The following is a 27,306-nucleotide window of genomic DNA, read 5'->3' as shown; positions in this document are numbered from 1 at the left end:
CATGCAGGACCTGGGAAAAGGACATGCAAGGGACACGGGGACATGCATGGGACATGGGGGGAATGCAGGAGCCGGGAAAGGGACATGCGGGAGACAAGGTATCGTGCAGGACCCCAGATGCGGACACGCAGGGGATGTGGGGGGAACACGGGAAGCACGGTCGGGAGACGCGCATGGGGCACATAGCCCGGGGGGGGGACATTCAGGGGACACGGGGGGCATGCAGGACGCCAGAGAGAGACAAGCGGGGTACACGGTGCGGGGGCAGACAGGAGACATGGGCGGGTACGCGGGGAACGGGGGACACACACGGCAGTACGGGGGGCAGCAGCAACCAGGAGAAACACGCAGGGCACGGCTCGGGGGACAGCCGGGGGGCACGGGGGGCACACACGGGGCACGGGGGGGCTCCCCCGCAGGACCCCACTCGCGGGGACCCCCGGCGGCGCGCGCCGCGCCCCCTCCCACCCCCGCCCGGCGGCGGCGCAGGCGCAGAGCGCCCGCCCGGTCCCTATTTCACGGGGAGCGCGGGCCGCGGCGCCCGCGCCAAATAAGTCCCGGTAGCCGGTGTGGGCCGTGCGCCTGCGCGGGGCCCGAGAGCCGCGCGGCGGAGCCCCGCTCCCCCCCGGCCCCGCAGCCGCCCTGCCCGCGGCCACCGCCGTCCGGCCCCAGCGCCCGCCGCCGCAGCCCGAGCGGGGCCCGCGGACCCCGGCCCGAGGTAAGCGCCGGGTGCGGCCTCGCCCGCCGCGGGGCCTCCGCCGCACGCGCCGCCCGGGTCCCTGCGGAGCGTCAGGACGTTACGGCGGCAGCGCCCGGCCGCCCGCCCGCCCCGCGGCCCCCCCGCCTCCTCCTCCTCCTTCTCCTCCTTCTCTTCCTCCTCCTCCTCCTCCTCCTCTTCCTCCTCCTCCCTGCCAGCGGGAGCGCGCCCACGCGCCCCTCTCACCCCCCCGCAGCCCCCTTCCCGCGCCCGCCGGGAGCACTCGCGCCGCCCCGCAGCGAGGGGCCGGGGGGACACACGGCGAAGACACTCGGGGCACCCCCTGCCCGCCCCCCGCTCGTCTCGGCGCCGGGGTCCCCCGTGAGACCCTCCCCGGGCAGCCTCCACGTGCAGCGCCCTCCACTCTCGTGCACCCCGCTCTGCACATTCCCACCCCCCGCTCCGTGCAGCCGCAGCCCCCACGGGCACCCCCTCTCCGTGTCCCCCCCTATGCTGCCCTCCGTGTTCTTCCCCCGCTTCGTGAGGCCGCTCTCCACCCTCTTGCAGCTTCCCTGCCACTCTCTTCCGGGCAGCCCCCCACCCACGCACCCTCTGCACAGCCCCCCTGCATGTGCCCTCGCACCCCCGTGCAGCTGCAGCCCCCCTGTGCCCCCCTCTCCGTGTAGCCCCCCACCCGTGCTGCCTGTGCTGCTCTCCATCTGCTCCCTGCATGTACCCCTTGTGCATCCTCTTGCACCCTCATGACCCCCCCCCCCCCCCCCACCCTGTGCACCTCTGTTTAACCCCCCTGAAGCCGCTTCCCCATGCATCCCCTCTCTCTCTGAGTAGCTCTCTGCATCCATACTGCATCCCTCCTCTGGGCACAGCCCTGCTGGCTGCCCCCAGTGCAATCTCTCTGGTCTCTGCCCTCCTGATGCTGCACCCAAAAAGATCTCTCACCTCTCCCAATTGTGCTGTGCTTTTTTTTCTTTTATATTTTTTCCTCACTTCACCCCAAATCTTTCCCACAGCCCTTGACATGCTCTCAGCACCTTGAAAGATGCATCAGGAGGGACATGCATGGATACCCTGAATCCTGGTAGTGCTGGGCTGCCCCTCGTCCCCCTCCACTGTCCCACTGCTGGTGTGTTTTTAGCCACTTTTTAGATTACTTATGTTTTCAGCCCACTTTTTCTCTATTCAATGCTGGTTCCTGCCCAGAGGCATCTGAGCAACACACGTGGAGTTCAATCCCATGATGCAGGGCAGGATGTCCGGAGCATCCTGACCGGCAACCAGCTCAAGGGCCATTGTGAGTGATGCTAATGCTGTGGGAGGGGTTTTACCCCAAAATGAAGGACAAGGTTAGGGATAGAGTGACAACAAAAATTGGAGTGGTTGAGCCGAAGGCAGCTGAGCATCCATGCTGCTGTGAAAACTGAAGTGCTTCTGCTAGTGGCTTTTGTGGTGGGCTGGCACAGAGGGGCCAGTCCACCTCAGATAAACCCTGAGAGCTCTGTGAAGGTAAAGATCACCTCATGATGTCCCTGTGGGTCAGGCAGGTGATTCTGCAGGGCGTGAACTTGGTTTTAAGTCACATTGGAGATGCTGGATCAGTGCCCTGTTCCAGCTGTGGCCTGGGGAAGTGGTGGGAGCCAAGTGGCATCTCTGCTGTGCTCTGTGCCACTGCTTGGAGTACTCTGTGAGGGTCTGAACTTGAACACCCTGGGCAAAGTGTTCCCTTACTTGTCTCTGTGCGGACTGCACTAGGGCTATAGGAGATGCTTTGTAGCTACCAATTTCTCCTTACCTGGGGCTGATCCCCAGCAATGTGGGCAGCAGGGCGAGGGAGGGGATTCTCCCTCTCTGCTCTCCTCAGGTGAGACCTCACCTGTAGTGCTGCATCCAACTCTGGGGCCCCCAGTATCAGAAAGATGTGGAGCTGCTGGAGCGAATCCAGAGGAGGTCATGGAGATGCTCTGAGGGCTGGAGCACCTCTGCTCTGGAGACAGGCTGAGAGAGCTGGAGAAGCGAAAAGAAGACTCTGAGGAGACCTTAGAGTCTCTTTAAGTTCCTAAAGGAGCTCCAAGAGAGCTGGAGAGGGAGTGCTGCCTTACATCTATTGCTGATTTTTTAGAAATGCACACTTTGAAATAGTTTCCAGATGTCACTGTTTCTGCGGGCTTGATGTGCTTTTTTAATTTGATTTTTTTTTTTGTGTGTGACTTTGGAGGAGGGAAGAGTCCTTGTTTTACTGTGGAGGAGACAGTGACAAGCTCCTCCAACAGTGTGAAATCGTGAGATAGTTTGAAATACATTTGGAAATGCACCTTCAAACTGACTATCTTCATAGAGTTTGTGGTGGATGCCAGGAACATTTTTTTTTTGGACCTCTGTAACACTCTGCCCTTCACCTCCTGCACCCTGGTCCCACCCATGCCTGTCATTCTCACCCAGCCTGCACAGCGTGTGTTGGGTTGAGCTTCCCCTCACCCTTCCTCCTGGGATGGAGCACTTGGGAATTTGCCCATCCTCTTCTCCTTAGAAGTGTGGAGCCCCTCCAGCCCTTTCTCCTTGCTCCCACCACACGCATGTTCCCTGCATGACCGAGTTCAGCAGGGAGACCTTTTGACACGGGGCTTCCCCTCATTTCTCCACAAGCAGCTGGTGACCGACGGCTCTCCCGCTCGTGCCACGATGGCGACGCCGGACGTCAGTGTCCACATGGAGGAGGTGGTGGTGGTGACCACGCCGGACGGCGCGGTGGATGGCGGTGGCATGGAGGAGGTGAAGACAGTGCTGGTCACCACCAACCTGTCCCAGCACGGGTAAGAGACAGGGTCAGTGCATGCTGAGGGGATGTGCTGGAAACCCTCCCACACGTGATTGTAGGCTGGGATTTGATCCCCCACTGCTTCCTCCTGCATCACTGCTCGCTGTGGGGACCTCAGTGGTGGCCATGGAGTGTCCAGTTCCTTGCTAGGGTTTCCCATGCCCAGGGCTCTGCAGCTCTGAGCAGAACAGGCTCTTTCCCTCTTTTGAGGGGGTGAAAAAATCCCAACCCCAAATACCTTTTCCTGAGTGGACGTGGATGTTGGAGTGGACACAAATCTGGTTGGAACAGTACACCAGTAGGTAAATCAGTGCTTTTCTGCTATTTCATGATGGCTTTGCTAAGCTCTGGACTCCAGAAGACGAGTCAGTCTGCACCAGGTTGAGAGTGCTGCAGCTGAGCTCCCCTTCCCTGAAGGTTGGGGAGGTTTGGGGTTGGCTGGTTTTTGGCTGAGCTCTGCCGGAACCTCCACTGCCAGCAATAGGAGTGAGAGAGGTGTCCTTGAAACATTGTTGCCCTGAATGGAGAGGCTGCTCAAAAAACCCGAGTGAACGTGTCTGATTGTTTAAGTGCAGCTGTTTTGCCCAATTGCTGCCTTTTTTTGTTGGCATTACGGATTCAGGGCTGCTGTTTGTTCAGGTCTGGTCAGTGGCAGGGTGGCCGTGGCCAAAGAGCCTGCCTGGTGCCCTTGGAGGCCCACATAGCAATGGGCTCTTTGCTTTATTTCTCTATGGTTTTTTGGGTGGGACACAGCCCAGAGCCGTTTTTGTGCTTTGCTCTTTGAGTGGCCAGAAAATCCAAGTTCACACCTGGAGCTGCATCCAGGCAGGTTTGTTTGAAATAAGTGGGTGTTGAGTGACTGTTTATTCTCTCAACAAGATGTTTGTCTCCTTTTCTCAAACATGTCTTTGTGTCAGTGCCCTGGGGCTTTGGGCAGGGCAGAAGGTGACAGCATTTGTTTCAGTCCAGGTGTCATTCCCCTTGTGCTACTCCAACTGAGATAAAGCCTATTAATAGATGATTTTTTGGTGAAGAATGGGCAGGGACAGGCAGAGGCAAGAGCTGTTGGTGCCGAGATGGGCAGGATCTGCCCTGCTCTTTCTCCACACCCTGGGTCTGTGAGTGATTCCAAGAATCTTTTCAATTCCCAGAAGAGCAGTGATGGTGGGGAAGAAGGGCTCTACTCCTCTTATTTTCTGTCCCATGGAGACTCCCTTGTCTCCCTCAGTGGAGAAGCAGCCAGATGTGACACTTGGGATGTGGCTGCTCTTGGATGCAGAATGGTTCCTGGTTGTAATGTGCCTCTGAGCCTCTACAGACCCATGTGCAACACTGTGGTGTTGTCTGGGGGAATGGATCATGGCAGAGGCTGGCTCCATCACTTGGTTTCCTTTCACTCTTAGTTCCCTTCCTGTTTTTCTTTGGAAACCTTTTCTCATCCTCCCAGTGTCCCCTGGATGGTCAGGAGCAGGACAGCTCTACACAGCACAGAGAGGAACGCTTTCATTTAGTCACAGCTATGAGCAGAGATGTCTTGGAAGGTATGAAGAGATTCCCTGAGGGTTTTCCATGCACCTCTCTGGAGAAGAGCCTCTGAACAGGTTCTTTGCTCCCCCATTCTTGGGGATGGTAGCGGGTTAATAGAAAGGATGTGAATTTTGGGGTCACAGAGTAAAACCTGCCTGACCCCTCCCACTGAGCAGGGCAGTGGGGCTGCTGGTAGGTGGCAGCACGAGCCACCCATGGTCTCTCTCTGGCCTTGGGCAGTTGCCTCCACCAGGCTCTGCTCCTCCTGGGTCAATGGCACAGTGGTGCTGGCTCCCTTTCCTTCTGATTTCCCTCTGCAGCCCCAGCTGGTGTCAGGAGAGCAGCTGCAGGCACAGGCTGAGGTCCCTTCATGTTGGCTTGGTCACCACTCACTTGGGGAGCTTTCAACTTGCCTTGTGTGACACTTAAACCAAACTCAGCTTGGGGGTTGGTGGTTTTTTCTAGTGCTCATCTGGGTATGGGTTTGCTATTAAAAAAACCCTCTATACGGCCAATTGTTAAGAGCTTAATTAGTTCATGTATTCTTAAGGAAAAGGCTGAGGGAAATGGGAAAATAATAATGAGCAAGAAGCTTTTCTCTTTGGTCTGTGATAGGGAGGGATCTGTGCTTGGTTCTCTGATGAGGCACTTGTATTTCTGATCAGCACAGGATTCTGGGGGAGACTTTTCTCTCTCAAGTTTCCAGGCAAGGCAGGAGCAGAAAAGAAAGGAGACGCCAGCCCGCTGAGTTATCTGCACGTGCTTTCTTCTCTTCCTCCCATCTGGTTCATGGATCCTCCTGGGGAGGAAGATGAGAACCATCCTCCCCTGCCTTCGTCATGGCAACTGGCAAAGGCAGGACCAGCTGGGGGGCTGCACTCTGGGACTTGGAAGATGTTTGTGTTTTCTCTTGCATCTGCCTCAGTCTGTTTCCCTGGAATGGATGGGAGAAACAGTGTGGAGACACTCGCCTTTTTTTGTGGTTTTCTCTCCCCCACATGTCCATGGCAGACACAAACTTCAGTTGCTTGAATTTTTCCTACAAGCTGGGAGTTGGTTTGTTTGTTTGCCTCTGGAGGTTTAAGGCGTAGGCTGGGTTATTCCTCCCCATCCAGTTGTGCCTTTCAGTCATTTTTCAGAGCACATGCGGTGGAGTTCTGGAGGAAGCTCTGAAAGGTGCCGACTTTCTGCTGGGGGGTTTCTTCTGGGTAAGTTGGTGGAGGTTCTTGATCTGGAGGCAGGTCAGGGTCAGGACTTTGCATGCCAGAGGGTGCTGCTGCCTCTGGCACCTGGCTGAAGTGCTGCTGCTGCCTTTCGCCGGGAGAAATGCAAGAACCCAGCAGCAAACTGATGAAAAACTCCTGGTTAGAATTCTTCTGTCAAGACTGCTGCCACTTGTGTAATAATCACCTGTATGCAAATGCCTTAGCTCAGAGTTTATCTTTTCAAGTCCTTCCAAGTTACCCTCCCCATGCTTTCCCAGGGCTCTGGGCTGGTGGTGGCTGTGAGCTGCAGAGGCAGTGTTGTGTCCATCCCCTTTCTGTCACAGCAGAGCTGTCTCCCCTCTTTCTGGAGCAGCATCTCCAAGCCACTCACCTGGTGAGGCTGAGCTGCTGCCCATGCCTTCCTTATCTCTGTGCTACTCCCCACAGGTACCTGCCCTGCAGCTGCTGAGGGGAGAGATGCTTTGAAGCTGCAGTTCCACCCTGGAGCTGTGTGTTAGGAGCCCAGAATGAAAAACAAGTTGCTCTTGAATTTCCTTGTCCCTGTGGCACCACTGTGAGTGAGAAATGTGGTTGCCAGTGAGTCACTAGGACTGTCTTTTAATTCACCCATGGTACCAAACTGAGGGAGGTTACAGGTGAATTTTCTCTCTAGAGTCTTCCTAGGGAGTTTATATGCCAAAGTATGTGAAAAGCTAATTGTATTTCTTCCCCTGCCCCTGCAGGTCAAGCTTTCTGCAGCAATTAGTCAGGTTCAGTAACAACACCAAACACACATCTTAAAGGGAGGGTAGACTTAGATTGGGTGTTAGGAAATTGTTCCCTGTGAGGGTGGTGAGGCCGTGGCACAGGGTGTTCAGAGAAGCTGTGGCTGCCCCATCCCTGGAAGTGTTCAAGGCCGGGTTGGATGGGGCTTGGAGCGACCTGCGACAGTGGAAGGTGTCCCTGCCCATGGGAGGGGCTTGTAATGAGATGAACTGTAAGGGCCCTTTCAACCCAAACCATTCTGTGTTTCTATGAACGCCCATTAGGAATGGTCCCTGCTGAGTGCTGGCTGTGATGTCCAGTTGGGATCCATAAGGGCACCAATGTGGGCTCCCTCCCATCGGGACCTCACCTCCAAAGCTGAGGGGGTGAGGAGCATGTCCCACATCACAACCAGAAGTGCCTTTTCCCTCTGAGTGTGCACTGAAGCTCCTTGGAGGGGCTTGGGGCTCCATATTGCCACAGTGAGAGCTGGGATGGGAGAACAGCAAGGGAGTGGGCGCTGTGTCACTGTGTGAGTCCATGTGCAAAGCACCCAGAGAAGACAGATATTTCAGTAGGGGGAATGGAAGCAGTTGGATAGCCAGCTATTAATGAATATCATGGATATATCAAATTTTAAGAGGCTCAGAGATTGGATTGCAAGTGTCTATAGCTCCTGTTATGTTATCTCTGCTCACAGATCTGCTCTTGGGGTTTGTCCAATTCCTTTATAGTGTTTCTGTGGCTCCTTGAGGCCCTACTCCCCTGGAGCATCCTGCATACTGGGAGCTTCAGCCAGTCCATTGCCCAGACAGCAGCAGCATGTCTCACACGTGTTTTTCCTGGGGAAATCTCAGGCAAAGCTGCCAATGGCTGGCAGTGACTTCTGAGCAAAGGGCTGTGCTGACAGCATCCCTCCATGACAGCTCTCCAGCATGGGCTGGGCTGGAGGCAGATCCACAGGGCTGGGATTAAAGGGGAGGCAAGAGAGTGCTGGCCAGGCTGCTGACAGGGGCCTGCATGCTGTGGGGTTCTTCATTGCCACATGAAAAAATGGAGCTGAGCCTCCCAAACCCAGAGCTGACTCTCAGCTCTTGTGGGAAAATGTGATCTGAGGCACTTCTGAGGCAATGTCTCTACAGGGCATTGGGTGGGGGGGTGGCACGGCCACATGGCTTAAGAATGCCTCTGCCTCTCTTCCCAGCGGTGACATCAACGAAGACACTCTGGAGACTGAAAATGCAGCTGCTGCAGCTGCTGCCGCCTTCACAGCCTCCACAGACCTGAAGGAAGCGGTTCTAGGTAGGTCAGCTCTTTCCATAGCCCCTTGGTGCCAGCTCCACCACCCCGGTGTGCCACAGCCCTGTGCTGGTGTCAGATGGGACAGTCCAAACACTGCTGTGCAGAGCTGCTGGGGCTCCGGTGTTCTCTTATGGGCCTTGGGGATGCTCTCTCAGCATCCAGGGGGGCTCAGTGACCAGCAGGGAGCTGGCAGCAGCTGGCTGGGCTGCTGCTGCCCTCTCCTGGTCCGTGGTGAGTCCCTGTGTCCGGCCATCCCTGGCTCTAGCCATTCCAGCTTGCCACAGGGATGTCAGTTTTGCAGCAACTTGCTGGCTTTGGTTGCAAGTGAAAGTGAGTTTAGGAAGCAAAGATTGATCAGCTGAGCTGGAGTTGACTTAACCAGTTTTACTTTAAAACCAAGGGTGACTCCACCCAGATAACATCATTCTTTTTTATCAAGAATGGTTGACTTCCCATATTCCCTGTGCTCAGCTGCAGCTGGATTGGCATAAATCTGCCTGGGCTGTTTTGCCTGACAAATTTGGGTGTTTGGATGCTTTAATAGCAAAGTGCAAGTGGTGCCCATAAACCCCAGCACACCTCACCCATGCATCATCTACTTTTTTTTTTTATTCCTGAGTTTCAAAACTCTCGTTGCATCATGTTTCTCTTTGATCTGTCCCTTCCACTGATCCCTGTGAGAAGTGAAGATGGCTGAAGATGAGGACAGTTTGGAGGCAGAGATTGTCTACCCCATCACCTGCGGGGACAGCAAAGCCAACCTCATCTGGAGGAAGTTTGTGTGCCCTGGGATCAATGTGAAGTGTGTGCAGGTGAGAACAGAGGGCCAGCAGTGGATTTCCTGGCTTGTCCTGGTTGTGATGAATTTTCATCAGTTGCTTTGCATCAGAATCATGTCATGGTGGGAAAGGATGATGTTTTCCTGGTGCTGGGGTACCTGGTATTTGTCTTGACCAAATTGTGTAGTTCTGGCTGGAGAGTTGGTGCCTCAATTTAATGTGTTATTGAGAAGTTTAAGAAATTTGGGCACTTGCAGTGTCTGCTCAGTTGGAAAGTTGATAGTTCGAGGAATTTATTGATTGGGAACCTACTGAAGAGTTGCTGCTGTGTCCTGGGTAACTCATGGTTAAAATTTGCATGAATTCAGAGACATGCCACGAGTGAGTCATTGCTGGCATTTGTACACAGGCTAAACAATACCCTGATGAGGGAGGGCCTGAAAAATACCCTGATGAGGGAGAGTCTTGTTGGGCTCCTAAAGGATAGTCCTCGTCCTTCCCAGGAGAGTTGGTCTCCTCTGTCCCTGAGTAACAGGATAGATGCTGCTGCAGGTAATGCTGCTGCCTCCTAAAATCCACCCTCTCTGCACTGAAGCCCTTGTCCTTGTTCAGAGATGCAGTTTCTCTTGCAGTAACAGTGAGTTACTCTATGTTGGTCAACATGGCCGTGGAAAAGAGGTGGCCTGGATTTGTGAAATCCTTTGGGATGGACTGTAAGGCAACTCCCTAGAGAACTGCCTTGTTCACAGTTGGACTCGAGGATCTTGGAGGTTTTCTCCACCCTTAGTAATTCTATGATTCTGCAGGTTGCTGTTAGGTCAATGTGTGGGTTCAGGCACAGCTGGGTGTGTAGGGCAATAAAAGGAAGGGAAGAGTTGGCATGGTGCGTGCCAGCTCCCTGAAGCTGGTTTTCAGGAGCAGTGGGTGTGCGCTGCCAGAGAGGCCAGAGGTTCCCTGATACGGATAGTTGGGCTTGGGAACAGAAAATCAAAGACCAAATGGGTTTCTTCCCTCTCTCCTATGGGGCATAACGTGCCCCTGGACCCAAATGTTACCAGTGCAGCCCAGCTTTCACAGTGTCCATTGCTAGTGGGAGTGTGAGCAGCTCCCTGCTGTTAATGATACTTTGCACAAGCTATGGGTGTTTCCCCAGCTGTCCTGGCTGAGCTGGGCAGTTCCAAACTCACACACCCCTCAACCCTTGACTTGGAGCAGCTGTTAACTAACCATCTGTGACAGCAGTGTTTGGCTTTAATTTTTCTAACTTGGGCAGTGTTTCCTGGGGGGGGGGAGTGGCTGGCAGCCATCTGTTTTGGTGGTGTTTGGTGGCACGTGGAGGCTGCAGCCGCTGCTGGGCACTGGGAAACGCTGCCGGGTTCCAGCTGAACCCTGCTCACAGGGCACCCTTGGCTTGTTTATGGCTTGTGGCTCTGATGTTGCACTCCTGCCTTTTGCAGTTTCATGATCACCTAATCAGCCCCAAGGAGTTTGTCCACCTGGCAGGCAAGTCGACCTTGAAGGATTGGAAGCGGGCGATCCGGATGAACGGGATCATGCTCCGGTTAGTCCCTTCCTTTGTATCTCTGGACACTTCCTTCTGGGGGACTGTGGTGGGCTGGAACAGAGCCTTTGGAATGGCTGTTTTGCTGCTGAGGGAGCAAATGAATCACTAAATATTTGTCTTAATGATGGCCTGGCCCCAAATGTGGTCAGTCCAATGGCTTTGTTCTGTCCTTGTGCCTAGGGAATAATTTGGGGCAAGAAATATTTCTCTGGTCTTTTCAGGACTTGAACCACACTGAGTTTCCAGCTGGTGTAAGGACACTGGAAATTTTAATGGCTCTTGGTGGCTGGGCCATGCTGTCTGTGGATTCTCAGCATGACCCACCAAATGAAATCAGTCTGGTCATCGCTAATGCTCTGGTTGCAGCACTCCTGCTTGACATCACTTCTAAATAAGTCGTTGGCAAAAAAAAAAAAGCTTCTCTATTGCAAGCATTTCTCTTCTCTAGTCTTAACTACAGTAATTCAATTCTTGTATGGTCCTCCTGAACACCAGCCTGAGACTATGATTTAATTAAAGTCTTTCTCTGCCTTTGGGCAGGATAAAAAAGAATCACCTCTTTCCCCAGAAATTGTCAGTGGTTTTGTGCTCTTTTCACAGGATGACATTGCCTTTCCTTGTGTTCTTCTGCTTCAGTGCAGGCATCTCCCGTATTCCTTTTAAGCAGCTTTTGCTCCTTGTAAATTTTGCCTAATAGGTTTAGGCTTTGTCAAGGCAGGGCTTTGAGAGGGGGGAAAAAAACCTTCAGGAGGAATGTCTGAAGGCAAACCCAGCAGCCCATGGGAGCAAATCTTGGGAAGCTTAGGTGGTTGTTGGCCAGCAAGGCCTGGGGATGCTTTGGAGACAATGTTATTGGATGGGAAGATCCTGTGTTCCAGTGTTGCCACCCCCTTTGAATGAGATAAGAGACCTGATTTTAGTTTATAAATTGGGTTACGTCCTGTCTCCTTTTGAGCTGTCGAGTTAAAAAGGTAAGGAAGAGGCTCCCTGTGATCTCACCCTGAACTGAGATTCCAGCTGGCCCTTTGGAAGCTGCAGCTTCGGAGGGGATGTGCTAGTGGGACCAGATAGGGGCTCTCTCTTGCCTTTTCTCCCTCAAGAAATGAGTAAATCAGTCCCAGTAAGGGCTTTTGTTGGATCTGCCTGCTCTCCTGGCTTTTTGGGACTCAGAAGTTTGGGGTGAAGGCTGCCAGGAGCTGCATCTTGGAGCTCTTGGCTGTTGCTGATGTGCCTGTCCTTGTGCTTGCTCCCTGTCTTTCAGGAAGATCATGGACTCAGGAGAGCTGGATTTCTACCAGCACACAAAGGTCTGTTCCAACACCTGCCGGAGCACCAAAATTGACCTGACTGGAGCCAGGGTGTCCCTGACCAGCCAGACATCGACAGAGTACATCCCTCTGACTCCCGCCTCTGCCGATGGTATGTGCAGCCATTCCTCAGCCTCAGCAGGGGCTGTGACGCATCAAGGCACACGAATGTCACGTAACCAAGCTCCCTGTGGCTGCCCTGTCTCTGAGAGTGTTCAAGGCCAGGTTGGACAGCACTTGGAGCAATCTGGTCTAGTGGAAGGTGTCCCTGCCTGTGGCAGGGGGTTGGAATGAAATGAGCTTTGAGGTCGCTTCCAACCCAACCCATTCTCTGATTTTATGAGTTTGACCTCTAATAGCAGAGGCAACTGTTTCATTGGAAAGAGTTCTAATTTTGCAATGCTTCTATATTTAACTCCTTTTGCTCTTGAGCATTAAGAACAGCCCCCAAAGTGCCCCACACCCTGAGTTCCTGGTGGTGCCTCTGAGACAGGATAAGCCCCTTGGCTGGCTCTGCAGAGCACCCATCCACCACATCCTGGTGTTGTGCTGGGGAGGCTGTTGCTGATGCACAGCCCAGCCCACTCCAAGCTCCCCCTGTTAAACATGAGCTCACCAATGGGACACATTTCCCATGCTGCTGGGCTGCGCTGGAATAACCAGAGCCCTGAAAGCTGCAGAGTAAAGGAGCAGAGGGACTGGATTTAATGGCTGCAACTGAGCATTCCAAAGGCTCTGCACAGCTCCGTGGGGCTCTGGCCAGATTCCCATCCATCCCGCTCCTGCGCACAGCATGAATGACGCCTGTTCCCTGGCTCTATGGTAACAAAACTGCTGAGATTTGGCAGAGCTGGAGGGAAGGAGGGATCCCCCTGCATCCCTGTGCAGTGGGGGGCTGCTCTTCCCTTGGAGGCTTTAGAAACCCTCCAGACAAACAGTGGCTCGGTAAAAAGGGCTGCCAGAAAAATCAGACTCTAAATCTGTTAGACTTCTGCCCTGAGCAGTGCTGGTGTGTTTGCAGGGGGGAGTGGGAGGGAAATGCTACTCTCAAGCATGTGTTCTTGTGCTGCAAAGGTTGCAGGAGTAATCCCTGGGGATTGCACTCCAATGTAGAAAAATAAGTACAGCTGGCACAGCAACCACTTGGGCGTCTCTGTTCAGCATTGAGATCTGCATTCAAACAGATGTGATCCTGTGCAATGTAAAGGAGAAGTCACAGAAATGCAGCAAGGGAGTGCTTGCCTTGGAAACAGCCTGTGAAAATACAGGGAAAAATCAGGACCTGGGAATTTTTTCTCTTCTTTTCTGCTATTGGTTGCAGTGAACGGATCCCCAGCTACAATAACCATAGAAACATGTGAGGATGTCAGCGATTGGAGCACCAGCATTGGAGGTATGGCTTGAGATCCTGCAGGGCTCGCTGGGTGGAGGAGATGTGTGGAAAGAGGGAAGCAGCAGGGTAAGGAGCAGGAAGGACCCTCTTACCAGAGCAGCTTTGCATGAACCTCTACTGGGATTATTCCTTCTCTGCTTAAGGAATAGCACTGTGTTATACCCCACTGGTGTGCAGGCTGGCTGCAGCAACCTTGGGATGAAGTTGTTTCCAAGCACTAACATATCAAAGCCAGGGCCAAATGGCTCTAGGGGAAAAAAATCTTATCAGAGGGGTCATGAAATCATTCTCCTTGGTGCTACTGGCTGTAGCAAAATGTCCTGTTGGTGTGGGAGAGGAATGGGGAGAGCATATCCTTTTCCTTTGAGTCCATGCTCTGGGTGGGCTTTGCCCCAGCCCCCTGACCTTGGGGGTCTCTCCCAACCTGACAGGACTGCACCCCTACAGGGGTGTCCACAGGGAACCCACAGCAGATCACCATAAAATCCCGCTGAGGATTTTGAGGTTCTCCCTTGCTTTCTCTTTCTTCAGAGGACACCTTTGCTTTCTGGCAAGGTCTGAAGGACAGTGGTCTCCTGGAAGAAGTGATCCATGAGTTCCATCAAGAGCTGGTGGAGACCATGAAGGGTTTGCAGCAGCGAGCACAGGATCCCCCGCTGCAGCTCGGGGGTAAGGACCTGGACACGGGTCATCTTGGGAGGGGGGCTTGTGGATTTTTTTATCCTTAGAGGTATCTGGTTGGCATGATAGGGACATAGCTCATCATAAAAAATCTCATTTCTGGCTGATTCTTGGGAAGGCTTGCACTTGGGGATGCTTTAGGTGACCTCAGGTCTCCAATTCCCCATGCCTGGGGCTTCCTCTCTGCTGGCTCTAGGTCTGGAGGAGCACTTGGCTTGGGAACTGAGGTGGAATTCAGGCCATTGGGATAACGATGCAGCAAGCAGCTACTGTGCCAGCAGATTTCTTATCACCCCTGCTGGGCAGGAGAGGACTGTTTACACGCTAGTGACCTCTTGCCCTTTCTCATGGCTTCTGCCTTCTCCTCTTCTCCAGCCTCTTGAGTTACCCTCCTGCAGATTTTGGCTGTCTCAGCTGGACGTGTTTTGTTCTTGTGTGGCTTTTGCCAAGCCACAAATAGTTTGCACAGGGAATTTTGCTTCCTCAAAGATTCTGTCTCTTGTTTTTAAGATGCTGTTTTACTCAACAACGTAGTCCAGAACTTTGGGATGCTGGATCTGGTCAAGAAGGTCCTGGCCAGTCACAAATGCCAGATGGATCGCTCGAGGGAGCAGTACACACGGGATTTGGCAGGTATGTCCTGGACACAGCAGTGTGGCACCAGGAATCGCTGCCAGCACCTTTTCCTTTGGGCTGAGAAAGTGGGGGTTGTGTTAAAGCTGGTGTTTGTTAAACCAGCCACACCAGGCGTTGCCACAGGCCTCTGGGAAGCTTGTCCAGGATCCAGGCTGAGCCAAAACCTCTTCTCTCTCCAGCTCTGGAGCAGCAGTGTGATGAGCACCGCAAGCGAGCGAAGGAGCTGAAGCACAAATCGCAGCATCTCAACAATGTCCTGATGACCCTCACACCCGTCTCCGTTCCTACCCCTCTGAAACGCCCCAGGCTGACCAGGGCCACCTCCGGACCAGCTGCCATCACCTCCCAAGTCCTGTCCCAGCCGGCGCAGCTTGCTGTCACCCCCGGCGTGCCAGTCTCCCAGATTGCCAACCTCCCTCTTGGCAAAGTGGTCTCAGCCCTCCCGCCTTCGGTGATGGGGAAGACCCCAGCCCAGCCCCCCGCCGCCAGCTCCCCGGCCTCCCCTCTGCTGGGGGGGTACACGGTGCTGGCATCTGCTGGCTCCACCTTCCCTGGCACGGTGGAGATCCACCCGGACGCTTCCAACCTGACGGTGCTGAGCACGGCTGCAGTCCAGGATGGCAGCACGGTGGTGAAGGTGGTGAGCCCCTTCCAGCTCCTGACGCTGCCAGGACTTGGCACGACCATCCAGAATGTGACACAAATAGCTCCCAGTGGGAGCACGGTCGTGACTGTCCCGTCCGGTGCCACTGAGGCCGCTGGGGACGAGCATGCTGCCGCCGCCATCGAGGTGACTGCAGTGGCTGATGAGGCGGAGCAGAAGTGAGGGGGGGACTTGCCTGGAGGGACGCTGGCCGTGCCACTCTGGGGGGAACTGCCTCTTCTCTGGCTGCGCTGTGGGACGAGGAGCAGTGTCATGAGGGGCACGGGCTAACAAGACTCAGAGCGGCTCGTGTCGGGAGCAAGGAGGTTCAGGTCAGAGGGAAGGAGGGGGGAGGAAGGATGCCCGGAGAAGGGAAAGGCAGAAATGCTCTGCCTTGTTTGGAGGAGGGAAGAAAAAAAGAGCTTATTTTTTTATAAAGCTTTCCTCCCCTGTTCTCTTGGAATAGTTTTCCTGCTCTGGGTCATCAGCTGAGCCTCGTTGGCAGGCACAGCTGGAGCAGTGTCCATCGGAGGAGTGGACAGGAGCAGGGAGAAGGCGGTAGCAAAAGGAAGCTGCCCCGAGGAGTCTGGTGTGCAGGGAGCTGGCTGCTCCCCATCCCCAGGGGCTGCAGGAGTGGAGAGGGATGCCAGGAGCAGGAATTCCGTGGATGTGTACAGTCATTGACACCAGGAAGGGCTCTGGCAGCGTGGGCACAGGCCCTGGGAGGTTGGGTTTTGTGTGTGACGCTGGCTTTGGGTGGCAGAAACAAGTGGGAGCTTTTGGGACAGTGGTCATGGTGGTTGTCAGGTCTGCTGGGGAAGGAGCAGGAAGAGAGGAACCCAGAGGGCTGAGAAAAGCTGTGACTTCTGAGGATTTTGGATCTTTTTCTAGCTTTCTCAAAAAAAAAATCCATTCTTGGGATTTTTTTAAGCCAACAGTGATTTTTTAAGCAAAGCCCTGGTTGGGAAGCTTCTTCTGCATGGCAGAGCCGTGCTGCGGAGCATGCAGAGCTGAACCCCACGGCCACGCTCTGGGGAGCTCACACTTCCTCATGAGGGGGGACCCTGCTGTCCCCAGTCGCCAGCATCCCGTGGGAGCCGGACACTGCCATTCCCTTCCTGCTGGGTTCAAGCAGCTGTTCTGTAACGGGGTGGTTGACCCCCCAGTTCTCCTTCAGCCACCCCACTCACTGCAGCTCTCACCAGGTCCCATCCCAGGGCCTGTGTGTCTCACACTGTCTCCGGCTGGAAGGAGTCAGGCGCTTGGAGTGTTGGGGTTTCTCCAAATTTGATCTGGCAACAGCAGCAACAACAAGTCACTTTATTGAGTTAATAAATATTTTTTTGAAAGCATATTGCTGGTTTATTGCATTTTCTACATCCAGGTGTGACAGCTGGGCTTGTGAAGTGGGGCTAAGGCAGGACAGGAACACACTTTATTAAATATAAATGTATGTGTTCTCTGTGCTCCCTCTGGCCATGAGCGTGCAAGGAGCATGAAATGCGGCTCCAAAGTCTGGTTGTCTGTGGCGCAGCTGGGACAGCCTGGCTGCACTCAGTGCTGATAACCACTGGTCCCCAACCTATGTTTAGAAGAGTTCTGACACGTAATCAGGAAGAAAAATGATCTATTCCTCTGAAGCTTTACATTTTGCTTCATTTTGGCAGAGACTCAGCTGGGGCTGCAGTTGATGAGGAGGAGTCCTGCCTTATCAGAGGCTTTTCCCTCCCAGCTGGTGGCTGCTAAGATATCGCTGTCGTATCGCTGTACTTGGGACAGCAGTAGCATGTCAGACTGAGGACATATAAAGGGCTGTGGTCACCCTGAGCTGCCTTTTGCCTCTGCAGCCTGAGCAGCAGTGCTGAGCCACACCTGAGGTGTATTTCCAACCCAAATTCCCCCATTCCTGTGCTGTGACGGTGAGTGAGCATCCTTCTGCACCACAGGGACACCTTTCCCCAGCAGTGCCAGGGCTGGAAAGCTGTGGTGCCTTTGCCCAGCCTTGGAGAGCTGTGGGCTGGTGATCCTGCTCCAGCCATCTCTGCTTTGGACAAACTCATCTGGGTTATCCAGGGAATGTGGGAGAAGGAATGTCCAGGTGGAAAGGGGACAGCTGGAGAGACCTCCTGGCTCCTCTGTAAGGGTATCTGCGATGTGGCATCGGAGCATGGGGTGGGACAGGATTTGTGTCAGCTCTGTGTTGGTGTGGTGCAGCTGTGGGCAGCGAGGGCTGGGGCAGAGCAGAGCAAGCAGGAGGCAGCAGCTCTTCTCTGGCTCTGTGCACCTTTACCTGCCCGAGAGACTAGAGATCACCTCACCGGCAAAGCATTCCCAGCGTGGGTGTACTTTGCCCTGCAAAGCAGCTCTTCCTCGGGGTGTAAACAGCTCCCTAAGCAATAAAAGCTCGGCAGGCAGATTTGGGCTGGTGCAATTCTCCCCTCCCTTTGCAGCAGCTCTCGGGGCAGCCCTGTCTCCCTCGAGAGACCGCCTGGGCTGTTCAGGGATGCCCCGGTGACGTGCTCCGCTCCTGGGATGGCTGCGCTTCTCCCGAGCGCTCTACGGTGCTTCCCCGCCCTGCCGAGGGCTGCTGGGGGCTTGCAGAGTCAGCAACTCGTGGTAGGATGAGGGCTGAGAAGGGTAAGCAAAGAAGGGAAGTTGCCTGCAGCAAGCTGTATGCAAAAATTATCAGTGTCTGGATGAGTGGCCTTGGGCTGGATGCGGCCGTGGGCGATTGGGCACGATTCCCTGGCCGCGGGGAAGTCCCATGCGAGCGTGGCAGTAGATCCTGGGCTTGCAGGCCTGGTTTCAGCAGGGGTGGCATTGTTCTTGGAGAGCACATCCAACCTGTGGATCAGCTCTCCCCACGGCGCTGAGACCCGGAGCTCTGCAGGGGGGAGCCCCCAAGCCCTCCCCAGGGGGCTGCACCCATCACTGTGGGCTCCCAGGGCTGCAATGGATCCACCCCAGTGGGTCAACCTGCTCTGTGAGCCTGGGGTCCCTGGGCACGGCTGGGGCTCTCAGCACCCATTTTACCAGCCTGGTACTGCCGGCACTGCCTTCCAGGGCTCCCCTTGGGTGCACAGGCTGAGATCTGCTCCCCTTTCCTCCCGTGGGGAGCCCTGCTCCGCTCACAGCCGGGCGTGGAGGACTCGCACCCAGAGACAAAATTACGTAAGGGCTGCGGATGAGTCATGCCAAGTCCGTTTCTCCCTGGGTTGTGTGGTGATGGAGACTCAGCCACTTGCGTTTTCTCCTCCAGGTATCCACAGGAGCAGACTGCGCTGTTTGGGAAAGAGCAGAGTCTCCCGCTTCCCGAGCATCTCCCCGGCAGCGTCGCGGGCAGAACCCTGCCATGGTCCTGCCTGGCAGCTGCCCGTGGGGTGCCAGGGAGTGGGGGCGGTGAGAAATCACCAATTCCTCACTCTCTGCGTCTCTCTGGGCAGGTTAGGGCTGTTACCGGGAGAGGAGATGTTCCAGCATCCTCGCGGGAAGGCTCTCCCAGCTCCCAGCAACTTCCTCAGGCGCGGGGTGTGCAGCGCACAAAGCGCAGCGCGTCTGGCGCTGGGGCGGGGAGCAGCACCGATGGTTTCCTGGGGAAACCGCTCCGTGACTGTCGGCCGTGTCGCCGAAGGAATGGAAACCGAAACTCACGGCTTTCGGGTCGGTGTTTGTTTGTCTAAAATCGGCACATCCCGGGTTTCGGTTCTCCCCCGCCCTAATGCTGTGGATGTGGTGACGCAGCTTTGCCTCCTCCCTGCTCCAATAGTGGCTTCCTGCGCTCTGCCTCCAGCGACGGAGGGACGGCAGAGCCGGCTGCTCCCCGGGCTGCTCCGCTGCTTCTGGCTCCTTCTTGTGTGTTGAGCAGGGCCGGAAGCTTTATATAATAGAGTGAAAGCTGTTTGCTTCTAGAGCTGGAGGGAAAATATCCCACCTGTAAAATCAGTGAAACCTCCAGATATCCCACCTGTAAAACCAGAGTGAAGCCTCAGTGCCAAGGCTGCTCTGCCTGGGTGAGCTGGGCACTGCCCATCCTGGCTCGGGCACCTCAGGGGAGTAGTGCCACGTATTTGGTTTTTCACTGCTGTCTGATGCTGTCACAGAGATCTTTGCTGTGGTTTAGTCAGGGCTGCAGAGAGGATGATTCCTGCCCCAGGCAATACCAAATGGGGATGGACTCCATCTATGGAAGACTCTGATACCAGGGCTGGGCCTTGCTTGGTCTCTCCTTCCCAGGCAGGGATAGGGCTCTGGTGCTCCCCAAACTGTAACAGTTCCCATGGCAGCTGCAAGGACAAAGCTGGGAAAGACTTACGTGGATGGGAACACTGAGCATGGGGATTCCATGGGGTCAGATCCTACTGTGGGGCTGAGCCACCCACTGCTCCTCGCTGACAGAACATGGAGTGCAGAAGAGCCATGGCCCTGTGCAGGTGGTCATCCTGCCACAGGTCCAGCAGTGACCAGGGTGTTGTTGCACAGACCTGGTGGTTTTGATGCCCAGGGATGCCTGGTTTCCACAGCCACCCAGTTCTCTGGTGGGATCCATCCAGTGCCCTCTGCTCCAGTGGGGTCCATTCAGCACCCACAGGCCTGGGCTGCCCCACTCCTCTCCTTGATGGGAAAATCCCTTTCTTGGCTCCCCAGGGTTGCTGCTGGATGGGAGCAGGGTGACAGCTCCCTCTGAGCTACCCAATGGCTGCCACTGTACAAAGCAGGAAGGTCAAAAACATCGTTTCTCTTCCTCCTTCCACTGGTGTTGACAAACGTGCCAGAAACCTGTCTCTGCCCCTCCTTTCCTCCCTGCTCCATTGCCGACATGGCCCACAGGCTGGCTCTCTCAATGTTTGCTCCTCCCACTTGCTTTGAGGAAAAAGTTTTCTTTTGTCCGAAGGCTCTCTTTGTGTTGAGGTGGCACCACCAAGCACCATCAATCGATGGAAGGACTGAACAGCGTCCCTGTCAGCGGGGAGACTTTGCCTCAGGTGCCTGCGAATTTTTACAGCCACTTGTAGCTGGAGGTGTGTTGGTTTTTCCTGGTTATTTCCAGGGCTGGCAGCTGGCTTCTGGCATGAAGATAATTCCATTAAGTGGGAATCCTGGGGCTTGACCGCAGTACTGGGCACAGCACCTGCTTTACAGGTCAGGGCTTTCCGAAGACAGGAAAGTCCAGGCTGGTGAGATGTGGCTGCTGTGGTGGGTTCCTGGGACTGAGGAGCTTAGAGGAACTTCCTGAGATTTTTCTTGTGTGCGTTTTTTGGGGGCATAGCAGGTTCCAGGGTTTGTTGGTTATGTGTGTATTACCCGCAAATTTGTCCCATCACCATGCACTGGGATGAGATGCTGAGCTGTTGTGGGATGGGTTTGGTGAGGTGCAAAGGGGCTGAGAGGGGTCTCCACACCCCGGGTGCTGAGGATCCCCCACTGCTCGGGTGCTGAGCATCAACTGATGGTGCTTGTGTGGCAACACGTGCCCACAAACTGGGAGGCGGGGTCTTGCCCTCCGGCTGTCGGTGCTGCCCCACGAAACGCGATGCAAATCAGAGTCTGCTGCTGCCGGGGGTGGATTTCGAGTTTGGGTTTGTTTTTGGCTCGAGGCTGAGCTCTGCAGCGGGTGCACCGCGCCAGGCGGGGAACCGAATGGAAAACGAAAGTGATGAAGAACAGAAAGGAAGGCAGCGCTCTGTCCCCCACCCCCACCCCCCAGCCCCGTTAAAAAAGAGGCTGCCGTGTGGGCCGGCCTGAGAACCGGGGCTGCCGCTCAGAATTCACTTAGGACTCCGGTGCCGCCGCTCCCGGCTCTGGACCGAATCTGAGCGCGAGGAATCCCGACCTTCTGCGGGTGAGCAGCGCCCCCGGGAGCGGCCCCTCTGCACTTGGCGGGGACAGGACCGGGGGGAGACTCGGCCTCCGATGCGCGGGGATGCGGGGGTAGCACGGGACCGGGGTGGGAGGCTGGTTCCCCCAGGAGCGCCCGTCCTGTTCGCTGCGAGATGCGGGTGGTGCTGCCCGCCGGTGCCGCTACCGGTACCGGCTTCTGCTGCCCTGGATGCCGGTGCCCGCTTCCCTTGGCGCCCCTTCCCCTGGTGCCGATCCCCCCACCCCGCTGCCTGTCCCTCTTGTCCGGTGCCGGTCCCGGTGCCGGCTGGGGCTCTCGTCGGTGCCGGTGCCGATCCCCCCCGCCTGGTGCCCTCCCGGTGCCGGTGCCGGCTCCTGCTCCCCCCGGTGCCGGCGGGCGGGGCGGGGCGGGGCCGCCGTGATGCAATTTCCGCGAAGTCCGGCCCCGGTTTGAATGCAGGGAGGCCCGAGAAGCGAAACTGCCGCCGGCAGCGAGTCCCCGGGTCCCTGCGGGTCCCCCCACCCCGGCGGCGGCGGCGGTGAGAGCGGCGGGGGGCGTTCCTGGTGTGGGGGAGCTCCGGGGATGGGGGTCAGCGGAGCGCCCTGGGGGGGCTGCAGGACCGAGAGTGCCCCCGGTAGCCCCGCAGCGAGCCGTGGCGTGCGGCAGGGCGTGCGGGATTCTGCAGGGCGTGCGGGGTGCGCATCCCGCTGAGCCACCGCCCCGGCTCGCAGCGTCCCTGCCCGGGCTGGGATGTGTTCGGGAGAGGGGGGGTCATAGCCAGGGTGCAGGTTTTGAGGTGCAAAGCCGTGTTTGGAGGGTGGGGAGAACCCCGGGGGTGCACAGCGCTGCCTTCGGTGAGCGATCCCCGACAGCGATTTTCTAACCCTGCTGCCGCCTCTGAACTCTGGGGATGGGATCCGAGAGCTCCCGGTGAACTTCTTACAGTTGGATGAAAGCAAGTGCAGCATCTGGGGGTCCACGTGTCTCGGGGCTCTGCACAAACTGGAGGGTCCGTGCCTGCACACACGCTCGGGCAGTGGTGTCGCGGCTGTCACGGCTGGTAGTGCCGGCTTTTGGGTGCGATGTGGAGTGAGCTGTCTGTTCGAAAAAGGCTCGGAAAGGGGGACGCCAAGAACTTTGGAGGCTGTTTTTGCACTGGAGGGAGATTCCAGAGGGGTGCGGTTTCGGTACAGGCAGGAGGACTGCGGGTGATGGGGTGGGACTGGCCAGCATCTGCCAGGCAGCTCCTCTTACACCGTTTCCAAACCCTCCCGGCCAGCCCGGCTGCACTGATCGCTCGTGGGGTGCTGGCGATGCTGAGAAGGTCTTGCACTGTTGCTCTGAATGCTGCTTGTAGTTGAGGCAGAAACTTCCAAGGGCCAGTGCTTGTCTGGGTCCGATGACCGGGGTGTGGGGCTGCAGCCCCCCGAGGCACATGGTCCCCTGTCCCCATCCTTCTCCCAGCACTCTGATCCACGTCACTTGCTCTGATCGAGGGGCACTTGGCTTACTCCAGCGTAGCGCGTTGCCTAATATTCTGTCAATAATTAACCAAGCCAAGAGCTCAGGGACCGGCCACCTTCCTCCTGGTGGGGTAGGATGGGTGCAGAGCATCAGGATGCAGGGGCACGATGAGCATTTCTCTACCACAGCCGTGCTTCCACTCGCCATTTCCAGGGAAATGTGATTATCTCTGGCAGCAGCACTGCCCTGCAAGGAGCCTGCCAGGGACGATGCTTGGACACAACGTGGCCTGGCCCTGACCCAAAGCATCTTCCTGAGCATGGAGGAAATGCCACCGGCAAAGCCATGGTGTGCTCTATTTGGGTTTGCTTTGTGGCAAGGCTGGACCAGAGCTGAGCAGAAGGTGTGTGGGGCTGTGTTGGTTCCTGGGAGAAAGCAGAACTCGCCCAGATGGGGCTGGGGGTACAATAAACCAGCCTCTGTCACAGTGGCTTGTCACCCATCAGCAGGATGTGAGTGGCTTTAAATGCCAGGCTGAGCTTTTCAGGATCGGTGTAAAAAAGGTTGTTTTTCTTAAAATATACAATATTCAGCTTGTAAATCATGGTCTGTGGCTTGCTGGCAAATACTGCTCCCCATCCACTCTTACCTTTCCTGAGGCATTTGGATTTTGCCTGTTGACATCAGTTTTATTTCCAGTGGGACAGCTGTCTTGTGGCACACCTCCCCGAGCTACCTCATGCCTTGCGTCTTCTCTCCACCCAAGCTTGGATTGCAAAGGTTCCCTTAGTTTTTTCTTTTTTTTTTCTTTTTTTTTCCTTTTTCCTCTAGTATAAGGCTGCTGTAGAGAGAAAAAAGCTTTAATTTGGCGTCAGCACTAGTGCTGTGCAGAGACTTTGACCGGGGTTTGCATTTCCCCTTCCTCTTCCCTCCCACCTCCAGACCCAGAGCATGTTCTGGCAGTTTGCTCAAAATCAAACGCCTTCTTAAAAAAGAAATAAACAGTAGGGGAATTGACCCCTTTAAAGGTGGAATATTCCCTCTTAGCTTTTTCCAGCTGGGATGCCCTGCCTAGGCGTGAATTCCAGTGGCAACCTGGCTGTCCTGCACGGTCCTTATGGGCAGTTCTTAAGCGTTTAACCGGGTGGGTCGGTGCCGGCGGTGCTGCAGGACCGCGTCTCCCATGAGCTCTGCGGCTGTGGAGGTGCCGGCAGCGGGAAGTTCGGCTGCCTCTGCACCGAGCCGAGTGCCAGCGATCAGGTTTCTTCCTCTCCCGTGGGTATAACTGAGGGATACTGGAGTTTTCACCAGTTGCGGTGTTGCACAGACGTCGCACAAACCCTGAGCTTGAGTGCCTTTCACAGGAGGGCTCGGCCGGAGGCGGAGACTTCCAGAGGAAGGAAGGTGGAACTGCTGTCGGAGGGATACCAAAGTGTTCCCGAAACTGCAGATGTCAGTTCCACTGGCAACGTGCTGCCCTCGGCAGCTTCAAAGGAGCTGAAAGGGCTCTCGGCGGCTGAGCGTGACCTCGGTCCCGCTCCGGGCGTTCCCACTGTGGAGATTCGGGAACAGCCTGGCTCCACCGGCCCCGCTCTGCCGCCGTCGCCCTCCATGTCCCCCCTGCCCTGTGCCAAAGTCCCGGGGAAAGCTGAAGCTGCGGTCGCGAGGGACCTTCCCTCTGCCCTGGGGTTCCCATTAGCTCCAGTCGATCCCAGATCTCCCGGGGAAACCGAGTGGGAATGCTCCTTTCTAGCGAACAGTCTCCCCAGGCTCACACAGGAGGGATTTTGACCCCCAAAAGGTGCAGGGTTTTTCCCTCCCGCAGTCAAGCCCTCGGAGCAGGCTGTGTCTTCCCAAACTTCTGCCTGGTTCCCAGTGTATGGGGGTTTTTCTGGTACTCACAGCCTGGAGCAGTTTGATGGGAGCAGCTCCAGGGGGTCTGCAGCTGCCACCAGCACCGTGCTGCCTTTCCTGTCTTGCTGAGAATCAGAGGAGCAGCCCTTGATGCCCTTGGACATGAGACAGATTGTTCCATTCCCCCTCCTCTCTTTATAGGTGCTTATTTTCAATTTTTACGAAATTATTTCATTTCAGTGCAAAGCATTTTATCTGCATCAGTCAGCAATCAGGCAGCGCCAGAACCTCAGCTGTGGCTCCAATTTTTCTTTTTTTGTGGTAGAACCAGAACAAACAAAGAGCTCCTGACCCCTGGACTGCAGAAAGTTTTATTCCAATGACCATGGCCTTGTTACAGCCAGAGGATAGGAATACCCTGGCTCTCCACTGGTCCCAGCCAGCTCTGGGTCACTGCTCTTCTTTCACTGTGAGCCTGCGCTGAGTGCTTCAAGTAAAGGTTTGGAAGTGAAGGCACAGAGCTGAGTCGGGGTGATTTACCTCTGGGTGCAGAGCTCGTGGTGTGGCACAGTGACCCCAATCAATCCAGCGCTGCCGTGGGAGTCTGCCACGGAATCCCACAGCTTCCCGAAATGGAAACCTGCGGCTCTCCCCAGCGCCAGGCTCGCTGCCAGGCCTTGAGAGATAAAGTGAGCGGGTGTTTATCCACTGAGCACGTGTCTGACCTGATGCACACAGAGAAGTAGGATTAGATGATTCCTTCAAGGCTTGGCAGTGGGTGGGTGCTGTGACACTGGGATGGGAGGTGAGGAGCTCTCTTAGTATGTGCTGGGAATGTGGGTGATGCTCTGGACACTTGCAGCTCGGTGTTTGTTGTCCAGAGCTCCAGCTGGAGCAGGAGCCTCATCAGCCCCTGCCCACTTTGCCCGGCACCCTGTTTATCCCAGAAGAGAGGAAAGGATTCTTAATTAGAAGTGCAGAAGCAATGCAAGGTTTGTCTTCCTACTCCATTGTCCACTGAACCTCAGCTGTAAGTCCCACTCTTCCCTGGTATTGCTAGAGAGCCAGTCTGTGGTGGCTGCTGGCCAGGAGCCCAAGTTGGGTGCTCGGCACACGGCCGGTGGCTTTTCTTGGCAGCACACCCTGCCCGCAGATATGCCCCGGCATGTTCCCTTCACCCTGACCATGTGGCCCAGCCACCAAACCCTGCAGCATCATTCCCAGGGATGCTCCTGGCCCCTGGTTACCCAGGAAACTGATGGCAAATGCTGGAGCTGGTGGCTGGAGAGGGCAGTGAGCCGTGAGTTGCCTTCCTCGCCACATCCGGCAGGGCCGAGCTCTTCCAGCCGGATGTTTACCGAGATGTCAGCTGGAGAGATGCCGGCAGGCCCCTGTTGCAGCATGCCCATCTCCTGGCCTTGGGTGCTGCATCCCAGGAGCAAAGAGGGTGGTTGCTTCATTAATTAATTCCAATTAATCTTTTGTGCTATGGGGCAGATGGGCTGAGGGGCTGGAGCTGGGTTCCTCTCACTCGGCGTGGGGCTGCCTGGCCAACTCAGGGAAGAAAACAGGATAAAGAAAGAGAAAGTTGGCAGGAGGGACTCAAGGTGGGGGAGGTGCTGGCAGCAGGAAGAGGAAGTTGGATCATGTGGCTGTGGTCCAGTGGAGCTCAGTGGTCACTGTGGGGACCGTGCTGGGCCCTCTGGAGCAGTCACTGCTTTGGCACATTAGATGGTAAATGCTGATGGTCTATGGAGACATCGGGGATCAGGCTGAGCCCTGCTGTGAGCCAGCACCACTCAGCAGCCTGATTCCTGTGTGACACAGTCCCCTGGGTCCTGGGCTGGTGGGGCAACAGAGCAGAGGGAGAGGGTGGGGGCACTTGGGTGCCGAGGCTGAGGGTGCCTGGGTGAGGTTCCTGGCTGTGCCGGTGCCTCCGCGTGCACCCAGCCAGGGATTGTCTGATGTTTCCTGCTAAGTCGCTTGTTTCTTGTTCCTTTGTCAGGCTTCATGAGCTTGCACCGATGGCCAGCAGGTATGCATTGAGCTAGGACAAGGCCACTCGCTCCATGGCACCTCCTCCCCACGGCATCGCCATCTAAGATCTTCCCACTGTTAATTTTGCTCTGCTCAAGCCGCCGCCAAAGATGCCGACAGCCAACGGCCCGAAGGTGCCACTGAGCAGCCTCCAGCAGCAGCTGGAGCTGCTCCTGGTCTGCTCCAAGTGCAGCGTGAAGGAGAACGAGATCACCTACCACCCGCGGGAGGTGGAGCACAACTGCATGTATGAGATCCTGCTGGCGCGCTGCCGCAGCCGCTGGAGCACGGCATGGAGGAAAGTGTCCCGGCGGCCCGGCTTCCCCAACCCGGCGCGCTACGCTGTCTGCAGGTACTACGTGGTGGGGCTGGGCTGCAGCAGGCACAAGAACCAGTGCACCTTCGCCTGGAGCGCGGAGGAGGCCATGGTCTGGAACTTCGAGAGGGAGCACCAGCTGGAGCGGCGCTGGCTGAAGGCGGCGGTGCTGCAGGCGCAGCTGGGGGGCCACCCTGCCACTGCCCCCCACACCATGGCCAGTGCTGCCAGTGAGATCATCAACGAGTTCGGGGGGTGCTTCCAGGACATCTGCAAGCGTTGCTTTTTCGGCTGCCCCCAGCGCATCACGGTGGGCGGCCACGGGCAGCTCTGCACATCCCACCACACCTGGGACCCGCTCCTGGTGCACGTGGTGCTGGACAGCCAGAAGAAGCAGCAGTACACGGCCATCCGGCCCTGCCCCAAGTTTATGGAGACCCTCAGCTACTGCTGGTTCATGTCCCAGG

At 56.1% G+C, this 27,306-nt stretch overlaps 1 protein-coding gene across 1 annotated transcript; it reads left to right on the top strand.

The window, feature by feature from the left end:
- Positions 1-612: 612 nt before the first annotated feature.
- On the top strand, positions 613-16,641 carry GMEB2 (glucocorticoid modulatory element binding protein 2). The gene is made up of 10 exons (XM_082292735.1): positions 613-718; positions 3,362-3,525; positions 8,232-8,329; positions 9,014-9,141; positions 10,566-10,669; positions 11,934-12,091; positions 13,301-13,372; positions 13,904-14,041; positions 14,564-14,686; positions 14,869-16,641. Exons 2-10 carry the CDS (start codon positions 3,395-3,397, stop codon positions 15,513-15,515), a joined length of 1,599 nt encoding a protein of 532 aa, XP_082148861.1. The 5' UTR covers positions 613-718; positions 3,362-3,394; the 3' UTR covers positions 15,516-16,641.
- Positions 16,642-27,306: the final 10,665 nt, after the last annotated feature.

The sequence above is a fragment of the Coloeus monedula genome (assembly GCF_965178545.1).
Source record: "Coloeus monedula genome assembly, chromosome: 17".
In the NCBI taxonomy this organism is placed as follows: Eukaryota; Metazoa; Chordata; class Aves; order Passeriformes; family Corvidae; genus Coloeus; species Coloeus monedula.
The sequence above is the reverse complement of the archived record's forward strand: the minus strand, read 5'-3'. Positions and strand labels throughout refer to the sequence as shown.

Excerpts from the sequence above, each read along its gene's own strand:
- GMEB2 (XM_082292735.1), top strand. The coding sequence starts at position 3,395 with ATGGCGACGCCGGACGTCAGTGTCCACATGGAGGAGGTGGTGGTGGTG. Across the intron at positions 9,142-10,565 it reads TCAATGTGAAGTGTGTGCAG|TTTCATGATCACCTAATCAG; the intron begins GTGAGAACAGAG and ends TGCCTTTTGCAG. Across the intron at positions 12,092-13,300 it reads GACTCCCGCCTCTGCCGATG|TGAACGGATCCCCAGCTACA; the intron begins GTATGTGCAGCC and ends TATTGGTTGCAG.